Raw genomic sequence first — 15,426 nt, 5'->3', positions numbered from 1 at the left:
TTGCAGTTTGCCTGGCAACCACAAAGCCTTTTTCTAAATCCCTCCATCTCCCCCCCCCCCCCATTAGATGATAGCTTACCTGTGGATACCACAGTGGTAGTAGCAAAGATGGGCAGCTATGTTTCAGTCCAGAATCAAGATGGAGATGGAGCATGGGAAGAGAGAGGAAATGCTACAAAACTTACTAGCCTGCAAAAAGAATTACTGGTCTTCTGGGGGCTGGCAGAGAACAGAGGAGGAATGGAGAGCTCCCTCAAGCAATTTTTGTGTTGGGGTGGGGAAGAAATTCAGTTTAGTGCACATTTAATTTGCACTTTCTGAAACAATACAGTGGTACCTCGGGTTACAAGCACCTCGGGTTACAAACACTTTGGGTTACAGACTCCACTAACCCCGAAGTAGTACCTCAGGTAAGAACTTTACCTCAGGATGAGAACAGAAATCGTTCACTGGTGGCAATGGGAGGCCCCATTATCTAAAGTGGTACCTCAGATTAAGAACAGTTTCAGGTTAAGAACGGACCTCCAGAACGAATTAAGTTCGTAACCAGAGGTACCACCGTATGAGATTCGGAGTGGAGCTTTGCATTTTGCAGTACAGTCATACCTTGGGTTACAGATGCTTCAGGTTGCATATTTTTGGGTTGCGCACCGTGCCAAACCCAGAAGTACTGGAATCGGTTACTTCCAGGTTTCAGCACTTGCGCATGCGCAGAAGCACTAAATTGCACTTTGCGCATGCGCCGAAGCGCCAAATCGCAACCCGTGCGTGCACAGAACATGCCTCCCATACGGATCACTTTCGCAACCCAAGCGTCCACTGTACAGTTCTTCTGCCAAGTAATGTGTACAAAACGTCATATAATGCTAGGTGAAGTGTACAGGAAAATGCATATATTAGTGAAAATTGAGGAAAACTGGTTTACAAAAATGTGTATTTGGCAAAATTGCACAAAAGAATGTGTATCTTAGGAGAATTCATCTTAAAAGACTGAAGGCTTTGCATAGGAAAATAAAATGGTGTGGAAATGTGGAGAACGGAATGAAAGCTGATAACTGATAGATTTGCTCATTCGTATTTCTAAGATTTCCTTTCTCTACCAGCCTCCTTGGTTTCCATGCAGAGCATGGGATGGATGGCAGGACATAGCCCACTTGCTCAAATGCACGGAATTTTTGATCACCTATGGCTACCATGCTTACATACAAGACTGGGGAGAAACTACATGTCAGTTAAATCCTGTGGGCATTTTGCCTCACTCTGTTACATGGGCAGGGCCTGCTGACTGACTTCCCTGTTCATTCTAAAGTCTACTGCTGCCTCTGAGCTCAGAGATCGACTGCTTTGTTATCAAAGCCTTGCAGCAGAACATGGGCAAGAATCCAACAGGGTAAGCAGAATAATTAGGAAATCAAAGTACTACAATTTCCTGCCACTGTAACTTTAATAAGGCCTCAGGTTTGTGCAAACATAGCTGTGTTTAAGCTTGGAGTGAGGGCTGGAGCTAATTACACTCTCAAAGCTTAGGCCAAGGAGGTCTTGTTTCCACTGTGGACTGGGTAGGGCGCATTGGAAATGAACCCAGCTTCATGTTGAATTGATGTTCCATTTGCTGGGAGCAGTTTCTTTCCTCCTACGTCCATCCCACGCCGCCTGGCTTAGTTGCCGTTGCAAACTACCTTGAACAGGAAATGCCTTATAATTTGTATCCATAAAGCAGGGAAGCGAATTGGAAGGAGTCTGAATTGAGCAAAAGACTGGACTTTGACGCAAGCTTGGAAGACAGACCAATGGGGTCAATTCATATCCAGGAGGAAAAGAGATGTTTCAAAGAGCCAGACAAGGATAAATATAGTTATTGGCTTTTGGGCTATATAAGCTTTGAGTGGTTTAATTAAAATCAGGAGCTGCAGTTAAAGTAATGAGAAACTTAATTTAAAAGGTGCCATATCAATAATGATTATAAAGTTTTTTCAGGTCTGTCCAGGCAACATGATTAAGGTTATGCAATAGGGTTAGGGTAAACTGAAATGGCAACAGAAATTGCCAATGTTCGCTTATTTGTCCCATGTTCAGAATGAAAATCAATCCAGCGAATATGATTGATATTTGCTGTTGCTTTCAGTTCACAAATGATACGTACTTGATTACATTTTTCACCCTTTGCATTGCTACCGGTGATCTGGAAGAGAGCTTTGCATAATACATATTTGGTGACGTGAAGATGAATATATTTCCCTCTGCATAATATTCATTTTATTCAATTTATATTCCTCCCAAAGGAGCCTAGGGTGGAATAGACATATTAGGGATTTGCATATTCTGTAGTGATGTTGCCAACTTTTGCAAGTCCTTGGCTTTATCCGAAGCAAGCATTGTCATCTGAGCTGAAGAAGAAACCTCTGCTCCCTGAAAAATAGGAAAGGCGATGACATGTATTTGTATATAATTTGCACGTTCTAATAGATGCACATGTAGAAATAAGTAATATAATTTAAATACCAGTATAATACATCTTGCTATGTAGGGGAAAGACTATGGGCCAGGTGACCTGCGTGCCAGCTCAGTTGGCTGTCCGGGTGCTGCTAACTGTAGATGGGCAACTTTGGGTACTCATTCCTTCTTAGGATTTTAAAATCTTTAAACAAGACTTAGACTGGACAGCCTTTCAAATAAAGCAGGGGAACCTCAAGCCCAGAGACAAAGGCAGCCCCCTAGTCCTCTCTGTATGGCCCTTTGGATTCTCCCTAGTCCTAACCTCCCCAGGACACACCTGTCAGCGACCCTACTCAAATGTTTTGGCCCAACTGGAATGCAGTTTTGCTTGCCTGGCTGGAGAGGTGTGTGCTTAGAAACCTCTAACTTTTGCATGACTGGAATGTTGCCTATTGTACAAAAGGTAAAACTCACATCCATTTCTCCACCCGTATTTTGCCTCTTTCCTCACCCACTGCTGGAATGCAGCCTTCAGGTTGGAAAAATGTCCCTTGCCACTGAAATAAAGGACTATCCTTTGCAAAGTAGGATGCATAACTACCATACTCACTTCCACCCCCACCCATCCCTCTACCTGGCCCTAGCAGCTGCTGCTCCCACCACCACCATCCCTAAAACTGCCATAGAAGCAGCCCAAGTAAGGAAATAGGGAAAGTCCTACATACGGCCACAGCCAGGTACCGGTAATAGAGGGGATAGATCTGTCACGGAAGGATCTCCCAGATGATACAGGTTGGGGTCCATATGATGGGTGGATTGAGTGAGGAATTCAGATTTCATTGCACTTCTGATAATGAAAAGGGTTCATAGGTGGGCCTGCGGAAACCAAGCTATTTCTTGACCCTTATTCTTACTTTAATAAATAGCTTCTTTGGTTGAGTCCCATTCCACATCAATTTTAACAGGGCTTGTCCATCATTAATTCTTTCTACTAGGGCTGGATGAATCTGTCATTTTGTATTTCTCTTTGTTTCTCATTTTCCCAGTCGTTAGTTTTCCACATTTCCACAGTAGATTGTGATTTTTTTTTAAAGTCCTCGTGAAAATTTATCAGCATCTTTGTGTAAATTTATCATATATATATATATATATATATATATATATATATATATATATATATGCAGGTTTTGGTGTCCTCGGGTGTCTTCCCGTGTAAAAGTTGGGGTGTCTAGGCGACGTTTCGACGAGGTCTCACTCGTCATCTTCAGGCTGGTGCTTTCGGCTTCTTGTTACTGGAACAGAGCAGGATCTCAGTGTTTGAGTTCCTATAAATACTGTTGAGGGGGTGTGGTGTATAGCCTCCAATGTTCTGGGCAGAGAGGAAGTTCCCAGGCTAGTGTGCCTTTTCTTCTTTTGTTCCTTAATTACTTGAGGGATATCTTGAGTGATTTCTTGAGTGATATCCTGAGTACCACTTAGGTGGGTCATTAGGTGTGGATTAGTTGCTAAAGTCTTTGTGTCTTGACCTCTTGAACTTTGTGAAGAGTTTTTCTGAGAAGATGGCTGTACTGCACTTAGTTGTGCTCTGGCTTGGCTTCGTGTATAGGGGCGAGCTGTGGTTTTGTGGCCTGTGTCAGCCAGATCTGTGTAGGGATTGCAGGGGGGTGCAGCATCCGGAGGTGCCACCATGGTTTGGCTACTGGACTGAGATCCTGCTCTGTTCCAGTAACAAGAAGCCGAAAGCACCAGCCTGAAGATGACGAGTGAGACCTCGTCGAAACGTCGCCTAGACACCCCAACTTTTACACGGGAAGACACCCGAGGACACCAAAACCTGCATTCCTGTACCCGTGAAAATCTACGAAAGCAAATATATATATATATATATATATATATATATATATATATATATATATGCAATTTTTATACACACACACATTTTTGCAAGCAGGCTGTCTCATTTTTATATATTTAAATATTATATAAGTGTTTTATGTCATTTCCCTACAATATACACATCTTCATACACATTATTTGGGTGGAGACCTGTGTTTGAGGTGCCATCTCTCTCTTGGAGTAGCACTTGTTTGGCCTCAACGCCAGAGGCTGAATTCACTTATGATGCAAATGACCCCTCCTCAGCTTCATCTAAGGATCCTGGCTCCTTGCCATCCAATAGAACCTGATTCTGTGGTTTTTTTTGTAATGCTGGACCTCAGGTCATCCTCTGATGAGGAATCCCCTGGCTGAGACATGACAATGAGGAACACTTAGGATAATCTCTTAGGACCCAGAAAAGGAACATCTGTCAGCCTAAATGAAATTGGACAACAGCAGTTTCTCTCTGGTGAGGTATTTGCTTTCTGTTTCATCCCATGCTGTTTGGTTCTTTCCAGCTTTGAAAGATTCCAGTAAGAAATCCATTAACAGTGACTGGAAAATCGAACTTCCTGGTGAGTTTCAGATTGCAGGAACCACTGTTCGGTATGTGAGAAGAGGTCTATGGGAGAAAATCTCAGCCAAAGGACCAACTAAAATACCACTCCACTTGATGGTAATTTAATGCTTTCTCATTGTCTGCTTTCAGTGTTTCATCATGGTAGAATTGGTGTTTTTTTTTGGTGTTCAGTATTAACTACTTCCTTCTTCAGGTACAAGAGTAACTGACATACAAGCATCAAAGACAGATAGAAGCCTCCAAACTAGTGTGGTGTAGTTTGTAACATATTCAAATTGGAAAAGGAAGATCTGGGTTCTAATTCTATGGATAGGCCATGAAACTGGGTAACATTGAGCAATTGGTAATGTACTTGAGCAAAGGGTAACGTACCGTATTTTTTGCTCTATAAGACTCACCTTTTCCCTCCTAAAAAGTAAGGGGAAATGTGTGTGTCTTATGGAGCGAATGCAGGCTGCGCAGCTATCCTAGAAGCCAGAACAGCAAGAGGGATTGCTGCTTTCACTGTGCAGTGATCCCTTTTGCTGTTCTGGCTTCTGAGATTCAGAATATTTTTTTTCTTGCTTTCCTCCTCCAAAAACTAGGTGCGTCTTGTGGTCTGGTGCATCTTATAAAGTGAAAAATATGGTGCTTGTCAGGGCTGTTGTGAGGTTAAAATGGGATAAGCCCATCTTGAACACCATGATCTCCTTGCAAGAATGGTGCAATAAAAATTTAGTAGGTAGGGTTAGTTCCAAAACTAAACCATAGATACGGGCATTTACGTGAACTGCTTTATCAAACTTAAGCTTCTTTTAATGGAAGGTATCTGCAAAGAAAAAGCAGAACACCCAAAAGAGTTCTGAAAATTAATGATAAGCCAGCAATGATATCTTTAATATGAGATATGTGACCTGATTGTAATTTATATTCCAGAAAAAGCAAAACAGATGGTTGTATTTATGTCTGGGACTTTAATTATGTGTTCTTTATCATTTGATATTATTATTATTAATATTATTATTAAATTGTTCTTAATATGTTGCTTTCATTGTTTGCAACTTCAATAACCTGTCTGAAAAGCAGCTTAAATCGAAAATAATCACAATAAAGAGGAAGAATAGTCAGCATTGTTTAAACCAGTCTTTTAAACTTGTTGCCTTCCAGATGTTTTGGACTGCAACTACTATCATTCCTGATCATTGGTCATGCCAGTTGGGGCTAATGGGAGTTGTAGTCAAAAACACTTGGAAAGCGCCATTGGTTTCCAAACTTTCTGACTTCAAGGAACCTTTTCCACATTCATTTGCCTGGTCAGCATATGCCACAGAAATCCAGTGCATCATGGAAAGATTCTGGAGCATATTCCAAGAGATACACTTGGTTCATGCAAGACACTCACTAGGCCTTTTTGCCTTATCTCTGCCCCACAAGGGACCACAGTCCAACGTGTCCCCACAGAGTCCTCTGCAGTTGCACATTGCAGAGGAAGTTAAGTGAGTCTTAGGTTGGCAGCAATTTAGCCACTGATATATTTGCAAAAGAAAAAACAAGGATTATATTACCAGAAATAAAATATGCTCACTAATCCATATGCATCGATGTTAATTTTTACACTTTACCAGAAATAAAATATGCTCACTTTACCAGAAATAAAATATGCTCACTAATCCATATGCATCGATGTTAATTTAACAGTACAGATGAGGACCATGACCAGGTGAGTGTTGTCCCTGCTCATTCTGCTGTCCAAGTGCTGTTAATGTTTGATGGGCATCTTCAAGGCCCTTGATGTTCTCCTTTAGAATAATAAAATTGTAGATTTGTTAATGTTCTTAATTTTTAAACCATACCTGGCAGCTCTTCAAATATGGAGTGCCTTCAAAGTGGTGGGGTGGCTGTCCTCTGACAGTCCTTCAAAGGTAGGGCTGTTCTTTGTGATGTAGAACTCGTGACCACCTAACAGGTTGCTTTTCAGGGAAACCTGTTCCCCATTACCTATCTTCTCACTGAGGGCTTCTGCGGCTTCCGAGGGTCCTCAGAGTTCCCTGGAATGCAGTTTGAAAACCACTTGTTCTGAAGACTGTTAGAACAGCATTGACTCACAAAGCGCAAATCACCTGAGTGAAGACATCTTGACCTCTGTTTGAAACCCAATTACCCACACAGCCAAACAATGGCATGAAATCTATTTCATATGAGCCCTTAGATTCTCTAGCCTTGTTCCCAGATTGAGATAATAAAGATCTCTCTCTCCTTTTCTTTTTTAAAGAAGGAGCTTGCCTTTCCCCCTCTTTTTTCCCCTCCTTTAAATACCCAAGGCATTTCTCCAAATATGTTACTGTAAGTATGTTCCTTGGATAAATGAGTGTTTGTGTAGCTAGATCTGCTTCAGAGCTCCACTTGGCAACTGGAGGCCATCTCAGCCCACGAGATGCTTCCAAATGCGACGGCTTCCTCCGAGCTGTACAGCAATGCCGTTAGCATCTTGTTTGCTTAAATAAGAGCAGGGTGGGGCTTCACGTCTTGTGCTGGCGAGTGCCGAGTGTTTTGGATCCTGCAAAAAGCTTTAAAACTATAGCTTATTGTCTGGTTTGTCTTAGCTTTGGCTTCCAACTCAGACTAATAAAGCTCCTTCTGTAGCTACAGATGTGTCTTTTATTTCTCCCCATCTTGCAAAAGATATTTGTCTGTTTTCGTACAGATCAGCACACACACACAAATTTTTAAGGCGATGAGTGCCTGCTTTCATAGAATTAAAAGGACTGGAAGGGCCTCAAGGGTTATCTGGCCGAACGTCTTCATGAAGGCAGGATCTACCAGACCAAACAGTCCAAAGCAGATGTTTGCTGGAATACTCTCAGCCCTCAGCACCTTCATTTAACACTTAACACCCAACCTTGTACAAAACAATTAAGCAGCAATGGATTAGCACACTGTCAGGACCAGGCCTGGGGCATAAACAGCTAGCCTGAACCCAGACTTGGGCGCATGAATTTTCCACCCCATAGTCGCTGGTGGTATTTGCAGAGGCAGATATAGTAGTGCTGTGGGGACAACATACCCTCCAATTGTCCCGATTTTCCCAGGATGGTCCCAGAATTACAGCCACCCCTGCTTCTGATTTGATCCTGGAATGTCCCAATTTCCCCTGCCAGCTCTGCCAGCACCAGGTTCTGGGAGAAGAATCAGCAGGTGCTTGTCCTGAGCAACAATGACAATGGCGACTGCGAGGAAGCATCCCATTGCCTTTCTATAGTTGCCGCTGGCCTCGTCTTTTGGGCAACTCATAGCAGCTACTAGAGAGCTGGCCCTTCCTCACCTTCTCTTGAAGGTGTTGTACTTGATCCCTTCCCTCACACATTTTTTATTTTACAACAATGCTGTGAGGTAGGTTAGGCTGAGAGGTAATTGGCTCAAGGTGACAGCTGTATATGTGTATATGTATAAGTTTGCAGCAAGATCAAACGCGGAAGAATCCTCCTGATACAGAATAAAATGTCCCTATTTTCATCGAAGAAATGTTGCAGGGTGACAAACCTGGACAGCATCTTAAAAAGCAGAGACATCACCTTGCCAACAAAGGTCCATATAATTAAAGCTATGGTTTTCGCAGTAGTGATGTATGGAAGTGAGAGCTGGACCATAAAGAAGGCTGATCGCCAAAGAATTGATGCTTTTGAATCATGGTGCTGGAGGAGACTCTTGAGAGTCCCATGGACTGCAAGAAGATCAAATCTATCCATTCTGAAGAAAATCAGCCCTGAGTGCTCACTGGAAGGACAGATCCTGAAGTTGAAGCTCCAATACTTTGGCCATCTCAAGAGAAGAGAAGACTCCCTGGAAAAGACCCTGATGTTGGGAAAGATTGAGGGTACAAGGAGAAGGGGACGACAGAGGACAAGATGGTTGGACAGTGTTCTCGAAGCTACCAGCATGAGTTTGACCAAACTACAGGAGGCAGTGGAAGACAGGAGTGCCTGGCGTGCTCTGGTCCGTGGGGTCACAAAGAGTCGGACATGACTAAATGACTAAACAACAAACAAATGGGGGACCGGTTCAGCCCCATGGGCATGGAACCGCAGGGGGCACCACGGCTGTGAGGTGGCGGATGCAGTGAGTATTCTCTGCAAAATGCAAGTGTCTGTAGCCATGTCTTCAAGGTTCTACAGGATATTTGGGGACTAAGTACAAAAGTGATTGTCCTTCAATTACCTCAAAAGTATGTTTCTTTCTCAGTTTCCACTTTGATCTCATTTGTGCTAGGTTAAAAATTGGTAGAACGCATGTACTTTGAGGCAGCATTACTTTACTCCCATCAGCCCCAGAAAGCATCTCCAATGGACAGTGATGGTGGGAGTTGTAGTTCAGCAACATCTAGAGGTTCCTCACACTTGGTTTAGTTTCGGGTTTGCTTTTTTTACCGGAAAAAATGAATTTTTTTGTCTAATTTCCAGTTAAACATGACGAGAGTGACTTATCTTCCATGAATGCCTAGTAACTATTCCCATATGTACCCGACGTAGCATCCTCTTGCTGTTGGGGGTGGGGAGATTGAAAGACTGTAGCAAAAAAATAATTTTTCTGTGTCAGAAATGCTCAGCTTCACCTCTCCTGGCAAGCACTTTGCCAAGCAAGGTGACATTTGGGCTTTGTGTTGTGCAATGCCCCCTTTAAAGCTACAGCTACTATGATCGGCACTCCTTCACTTCTCTTGGCAAAGCACAACACTACTTTCAAGAAACCATTTTCTCGCCTCTTTGAATTTATATAAAGTGGTACCTCTTTTTACGAACCTAATCCATTCCGGAAGTCCATTCTTAAACTGAAACCATTCTTAAACCGAGCCGTGCTTTCCCTAATGAGGCCTCCTACTGCTGGTGCCCTTCCACCATTTGGATTCTGTTCTTAGACCAAGGTAAAGTTCGCAAACCGGGACACTACTTCTGGTTTTGCGGAGTTCGTAAAGTGAATCATTCGTAAACAGGACTGTTCTTAAATTGAGGTACCACTATACTGCCTTTTATCATAAGCTCTCAGGGTGGTTCACAGAATAAAATTGTTAATGGTCATAGGCCAGGATAACTAAATAGAACTTCAGCGTTTAGAGATGACTTACCTCTGAGAAATCAGGTGCTAGGGGCAATGGGAGGTAATAAAGAAGGCAAGCAATTGAGACCTACTAAGGCAGGCATAGGCAACCTTCGGCTTTCCAGATGTTTTTTGCCTACAACTCCCATGATCCCTAGCTAACAGGACCAGTGGTCAGGGATGATGGGAATTGTAGTCCAAAACATCTGGAGTGCTGAAGGTTGCCTATGCCTGTACTAAGGGAAGACTATGGCCGTTGGAGTAGTGCTCCATTTCCCCTAATGGAAATTCCCTCCACTGTTACATGGGTGGTGTTCATTAGCTTCTCTGTGCAACCTTATAAAGGCAGCATTTGATTTTACCTATTTTGTCTCATTCCACAAACTCTAAGCAGTAGCAGATGCCTCAAGCTGTCAGAGGGGCAGATCAGTTCTAGTTGGCTCCGTTCCCTACCACACATTAGACAACACACTACCATGTTTATTTATGGCTTGATTTGTTCAATGGGCTCCTTAATACCTCTGGCTGTTTCAATAAACTCATGTACCATTTCACTGCAATGAGATACAGTGTCACCTGCCTGCTTGCCCGCCCATCCCCCTGGCCTTCCCGTCTTCATTCCAACCTGTTCCAAGTACTAGCACACCTTCCAGCACACCTGAACCCTCCCAAACAAATTTAAACTTGTACAGTCAATGGCATCTTAATTCAACAGAATCATTAATGAGTCGCTTTAAGAGTAAGCTTGGTTGGTTTTCACATTTCCTGCAGTCGTAATTACTTCTAGCTGAGTTGCCAGCAGCAAACTTGGGGAAGGTGTGGGGAGTTGAGACTGCAAGTTTCACATTAAAGGTATAATCTTATTTATTTATAGGCCTTTACAAGCTGCCTTTTCCCTGCCAGACTGGCACAGCATATAATGAGGACAATAAAACAATATGAAGCTACAATGCACAGCTTCTAAAGCATTACACTGTCAAAAGAACCAGTGTGGTGTAGTGGTTAAGAGTGGTAGATTCATAATCTGGGGAACCGGGTTCACGTCTCCGCTCCTCCACATGCAGCTGCTGGGTGACCTTGGGCTAGTCACGCTTCTCTGAAGTCTCTCAGCCCCACTCACCTCACAGAGTGTTTGTTGTGGGGGAGGAAGGGAAAGGAGAATGTTAGCCGCTTTGAGACTCCTTATGGTAGTGATAAAGCGGGATATCAAATCCAAACTCTCTTCAAATCCAAAAGTCCTCCAAGTTCAGAGGGAATGTGCCATCAAATGCCAGTTGCTAGAAGGACAACAGCAGGGTAGAGGATTGCTTTCATTCTCAGCTAGCTCAGCACCCCTGCAGCATCACAAGAAATACAGGCTTATGTGGGCGATTTAGAATATATCTTTCCATAATAGTTAGGTGATTACTGATTTTAACTTTTTAATATTGTTCTTATTTAATGGTTTTATGTATAATTGTTGTAAACCATTCTGATCTTTTTAATGAATTGTGGCATATAAATATTTTTTATAACTAAATACATTTGAATCTAGGTTTCAAGGTTTTTAGAGACACATAGTTTTACAGTAGATCAAACATCCTTTCCTTCCAGATGATCTCCTCTGTGGAGATGGATTAGCAACCACAGGGCTTCTACTCCCCAGAAGTAGACCATGTTGTTTATATTTCACTCATAAATCCCTTGACCTAAACCTTTTATTAATATTATTATTGGTTGCTTTGCCATTTTGGTAATTTGCATTTATTTGTCTTGCCTCCCCACCCCACACATGCCAGCCTCAGCAACTGTCTGTCTCCTGCTTTCTCAACTAGGTGCTGTTATTCCATGACCAGAATTATGGGATCCACTATGAATACACCATTCCTGTGAACTACTCTGCTGAAAACAGAAGTGAGCCAGATCATCATCAGGACTCCTTGTACATATGGACCCACAGCGGATGGGAAGGTTGTAGTGTGCAGTGTGGAGGAGGTAAAGATTTTGTTTGTTTAAAATAATTTATCTAAGGCGGTCCATTAGTGTAGAAGGCCTGCAGAACAGTACTCAACCTTGCAGCTGTTTTTGTCTCACTGATAGTATCTCTCCAAGGTCTTGGGCAAAGAGGTATTTCCAACCATGCTATCCGAAATCTTTTAAGCAGGAGATACCAGGGATCAATCCTAGGACATAAGAGGAGCCCTGCTGGATCAGGCCAGTGGCCCATCTAGTACAGGATCTTGTTCTCACAGTGGCTAGCCAGATGCCTCTGGAAAACCTGCAAGCAGGCCCCAAGCACAAGACCACTCTCCCTTCCTGCGGTTTCCAGCAACTGGTATTCAGAATCATTACTGCTTCCAAATGTGGAAGGAGAGTATCTCTATTGTAGCCAGTAGCCCTTTGCGAGAGCAAATTCCATAGTTTAACAAAACACTGTGTGAATAAGTACTTTCTTTTGTTCTGAATCTTCCAACATTCAGCTTCGTTGAATGTCCCCAAGTTCTAGTGTTAGGAAAGAGGGAGAAAAACATCTGTTTATCCACTTTCTCTATGCCAGGCATAAATTTACGATATTCTGTCATTGTTGTTGTTGTTTATAAAATTTCTATACCGCTCTTCATCCAAGGATCACAGGATGGTTTACAATCTATCATGTCACCTCTTACTTACCTTTCCTCTAAACCAAAAAGCCCCAAATGTTGTAACCTTTCCTCATAGGGGAGTTCCCCAATCCCCTTGATCAGATCATGCACAGCAAGTTCTCTCCCATCTGAATCCTTAAATGAAGCAATTCAGAATTGAAGAAGAAAAGCTTTTCTAAAACAACAACAACAACACTGTAGTGGACAGATACCAGGCCTTGGAGCTGTGAAAGCCCCATTCCAAATTAGCAAGCTTCAAAGGCTCCCAGATAATGGATATGGGTGAAATTAGCTTCAACCCCTCAGAAGAGTTATCTTGCAGTTCTTTTGGCTTGGAGTCCCATATCCGTGGGGTGTTGCTGGGGAAAGTAGCCATGTTGGAAAATAGGGACATGTTCACAACCAAGTGGAATTCAGCAAACAAGACATTTCTTTTCGTGATATTTCTGAAATCAGATTGCCTCTGAAGAAAAAGAAACATTTAGATAATTTACTGAATGACACTGCCACCCCCATTTTGCATCCAGGAGAACGTAAAACCATTGTGTCCTGTACACGAGTTGTTAACAAGACTATGATACTGGTGAATGACAGTGCCTGCCAGCGGGTGACCCGTCCCGAGCCTCAGGTCAGAAGATGTAATGTGCACCCCTGCCAGTCAAGGTAAGGATCCCATTACAGTCATCATAAACTTTCTCATATACAAAGGTTCATTTTGCATTGTAGTCTCCCATGCACTATTTATGTGATTGTATGAGCATTGTTAATGCAACAGAGGAAGCACAAATAAGGCATTTGTAATAGAACTGAGCCTTCTCGCCAATGCAGGTTTTACATTAAAAACTGTTTTAAGCCTCATTTATAACACCCCTGGAGCTGCATTGAACTGCATCCAAATTCCTATTTTTCCAAGCATACCAATCTACAAATGCATTTGAGCATCTTTGACTTGTTCAGCCATAAAGTTCCTTTTCTACTTATTTGGTAGATCTGTACCACCCAACCTCTCTTTTTTACTCCACTGGGGGATATAAGAACTTGATATTTTAATTCTTAAACATCACTGATCCAACATACCCAAGGGCCCCTTCTGAGAGTCACACAAGAAAGGGTGTTGGGAAATCATAGAATGTGCATTTTTCTATACATTATTTGGTTTGTGAAGCACATCACAGAATTTGTACAAGTGTGAATTTTGAAAGATGGCTTTTCTCCAATTTTCATATTGCTTCAGGAAGTGCAAATTAGGTAGATTCACCTTTAAATGAAAACTGAATTGAATTTCTCTCCCATCCTTATTTGAAACCCCAGGGGCCGGAGTGTGGGAAAGGATGAGCTAAATGGACCAATGGATTAGTTGCCAGACAGCTTCTTAAAGAGCTTAATGTTTCTGGAGCGATACAAAAATGAGAGAGCTTAACAGAGCCCTTCCATTCCCTATGTTTTATTGTGATCCTTCAATAACATCTGTGTGCCATGTCAGGAAAGCCAGGGCCCCTAAGCCAAGTTGCCTCTGAGATGGTAAACCTGTGCCTGGACTGTACCACTTAAGTTTGCAGGTGGGGGTTTACATAGATAAGTACTCTTCCATTTAGAAAAACGTCTTGCACAAAAGAAACTGAATGTATTTGCTGCCTCATTCAGAACTAGGCTATAGAGAAGGTATTTGCTGTGGTTGTCTCCAAATCCCCTGGTGACTTGCCAAGTCCATACATTGCTCATATATGGTCAGAGGCTTCTTTTCTTTACTAGGGACTGGCTTAGTCTGGGCTGTCTGCTTGTGTTTAAGGTAGGCCTGTGTCAGTTAGGAGCTAGTTATTTCTGGTGTTAAAATTAATTAAAACTGGTTGATCTTAAGTGGATGGTTGTCATTTGTGGGGGTGTTCAGCCACCCTCCTCTCAAGCCTTCATGGCAGTATAGATTTCTAGGCAAATTGAGAGGAAAATATCCAAAGGAATCATTGACAGAGAGGTAAACCAGCTGAAGAAAAATAATCTGGTCTCTCTGAAAGAGTTGCAAAAGGGAAAAACACACCATTGAAAAAGATCTATCTGTAAAGCTTGAAACATGTCAGGTCATTCTCTAAAAATAAATCCAGCTTTCCGCAGCACCTTTTGGGCCTTTTCTGTTTGCCATGGAATGGTCCAACTCTCTGGTTTTTGGTCTGTGTGGATTTCTAGCCCACCTGAAGAAGCTTCTGGAAGCGCCTGCCTGTGCCATTTCTGACCCCCAAACTTTCATTTTCCTTTTGCTAGCCCACAGGCAAAAAAAAAAAAGTCAGGGTTGATCCAAGGGTGGTGCCAACCCAGCCCAGTTTTGTTGAGAAAGGGAAGTCTAAATTGCCTTACTCTATGGATTTTAATCCTTCCCCTTAATATAATTCCAGAACTGCTGCTTTTGGTTTGGAGTTCCTGAGCCAATTTAGAGTTACAATAAAGGGCCATTATCCTCGGCTGGACAACTAGAGTGTGCGGCTCTCATTGGTTCGTTTTGCCACCAGCACCATGGCAACCAACAACCACACAGTGCTTCACATCCAAGCAGGCCACGCCTCTCCCTCTCTCCTAACATTTTCTCGCTCCCTCCAGGTCGACCACACATTCACACTTCGGAAGCTGCCAAATGGAAACGTTTTCCGAAGCACATTCTCTAAGTCTCTGTAGAATTTAAATTTCCATTAGTGTTTGCCCACCCAGATATTAGAAATGCATGCTTGGCATACTCTCTGACCGAGAACATCTTAAAGAGACCTTTCTCTTTCACCATGACTATAGTTTATTTTGTTTTTTTAAAGAAAGAAGCTCTGGGTTTGCTTTCAGAGTTCAAGCAGAATTATTATA

At 42.5% G+C, this 15,426-nt stretch overlaps 1 protein-coding gene across 2 annotated transcripts in view; it reads left to right on the top strand.

The window, feature by feature from the left end:
- Positions 1-15,426, top strand: part of ADAMTS17 (ADAM metallopeptidase with thrombospondin type 1 motif 17) — a 182,982-nt gene that overhangs the window by 140,663 nt on the left and 26,893 nt on the right. For both annotated transcript variants that reach the window (XM_081888428.1, XM_081888427.1), the window contains 3 exons: positions 4,833-4,990; positions 11,779-11,938; positions 13,113-13,248. In XM_081888428.1, the coding sequence (XP_081744554.1) occupies positions 4,833-4,990; positions 11,779-11,938; positions 13,113-13,248 (454 nt within the window). The remainder of the gene's footprint in view (positions 1-4,832; positions 4,991-11,778; positions 11,939-13,112; positions 13,249-15,426) is intronic.

This window comes from Podarcis melisellensis, assembly GCF_964234715.1.
Source record: "Podarcis melisellensis genome assembly, chromosome: 14".
NCBI lineage: Eukaryota > Metazoa > Chordata > Lepidosauria > Squamata > Lacertidae > Podarcis > Podarcis melisellensis.
Note: the sequence above shows the minus strand (reverse complement) of the source record. Positions and strands in the feature narration are given on the sequence as shown.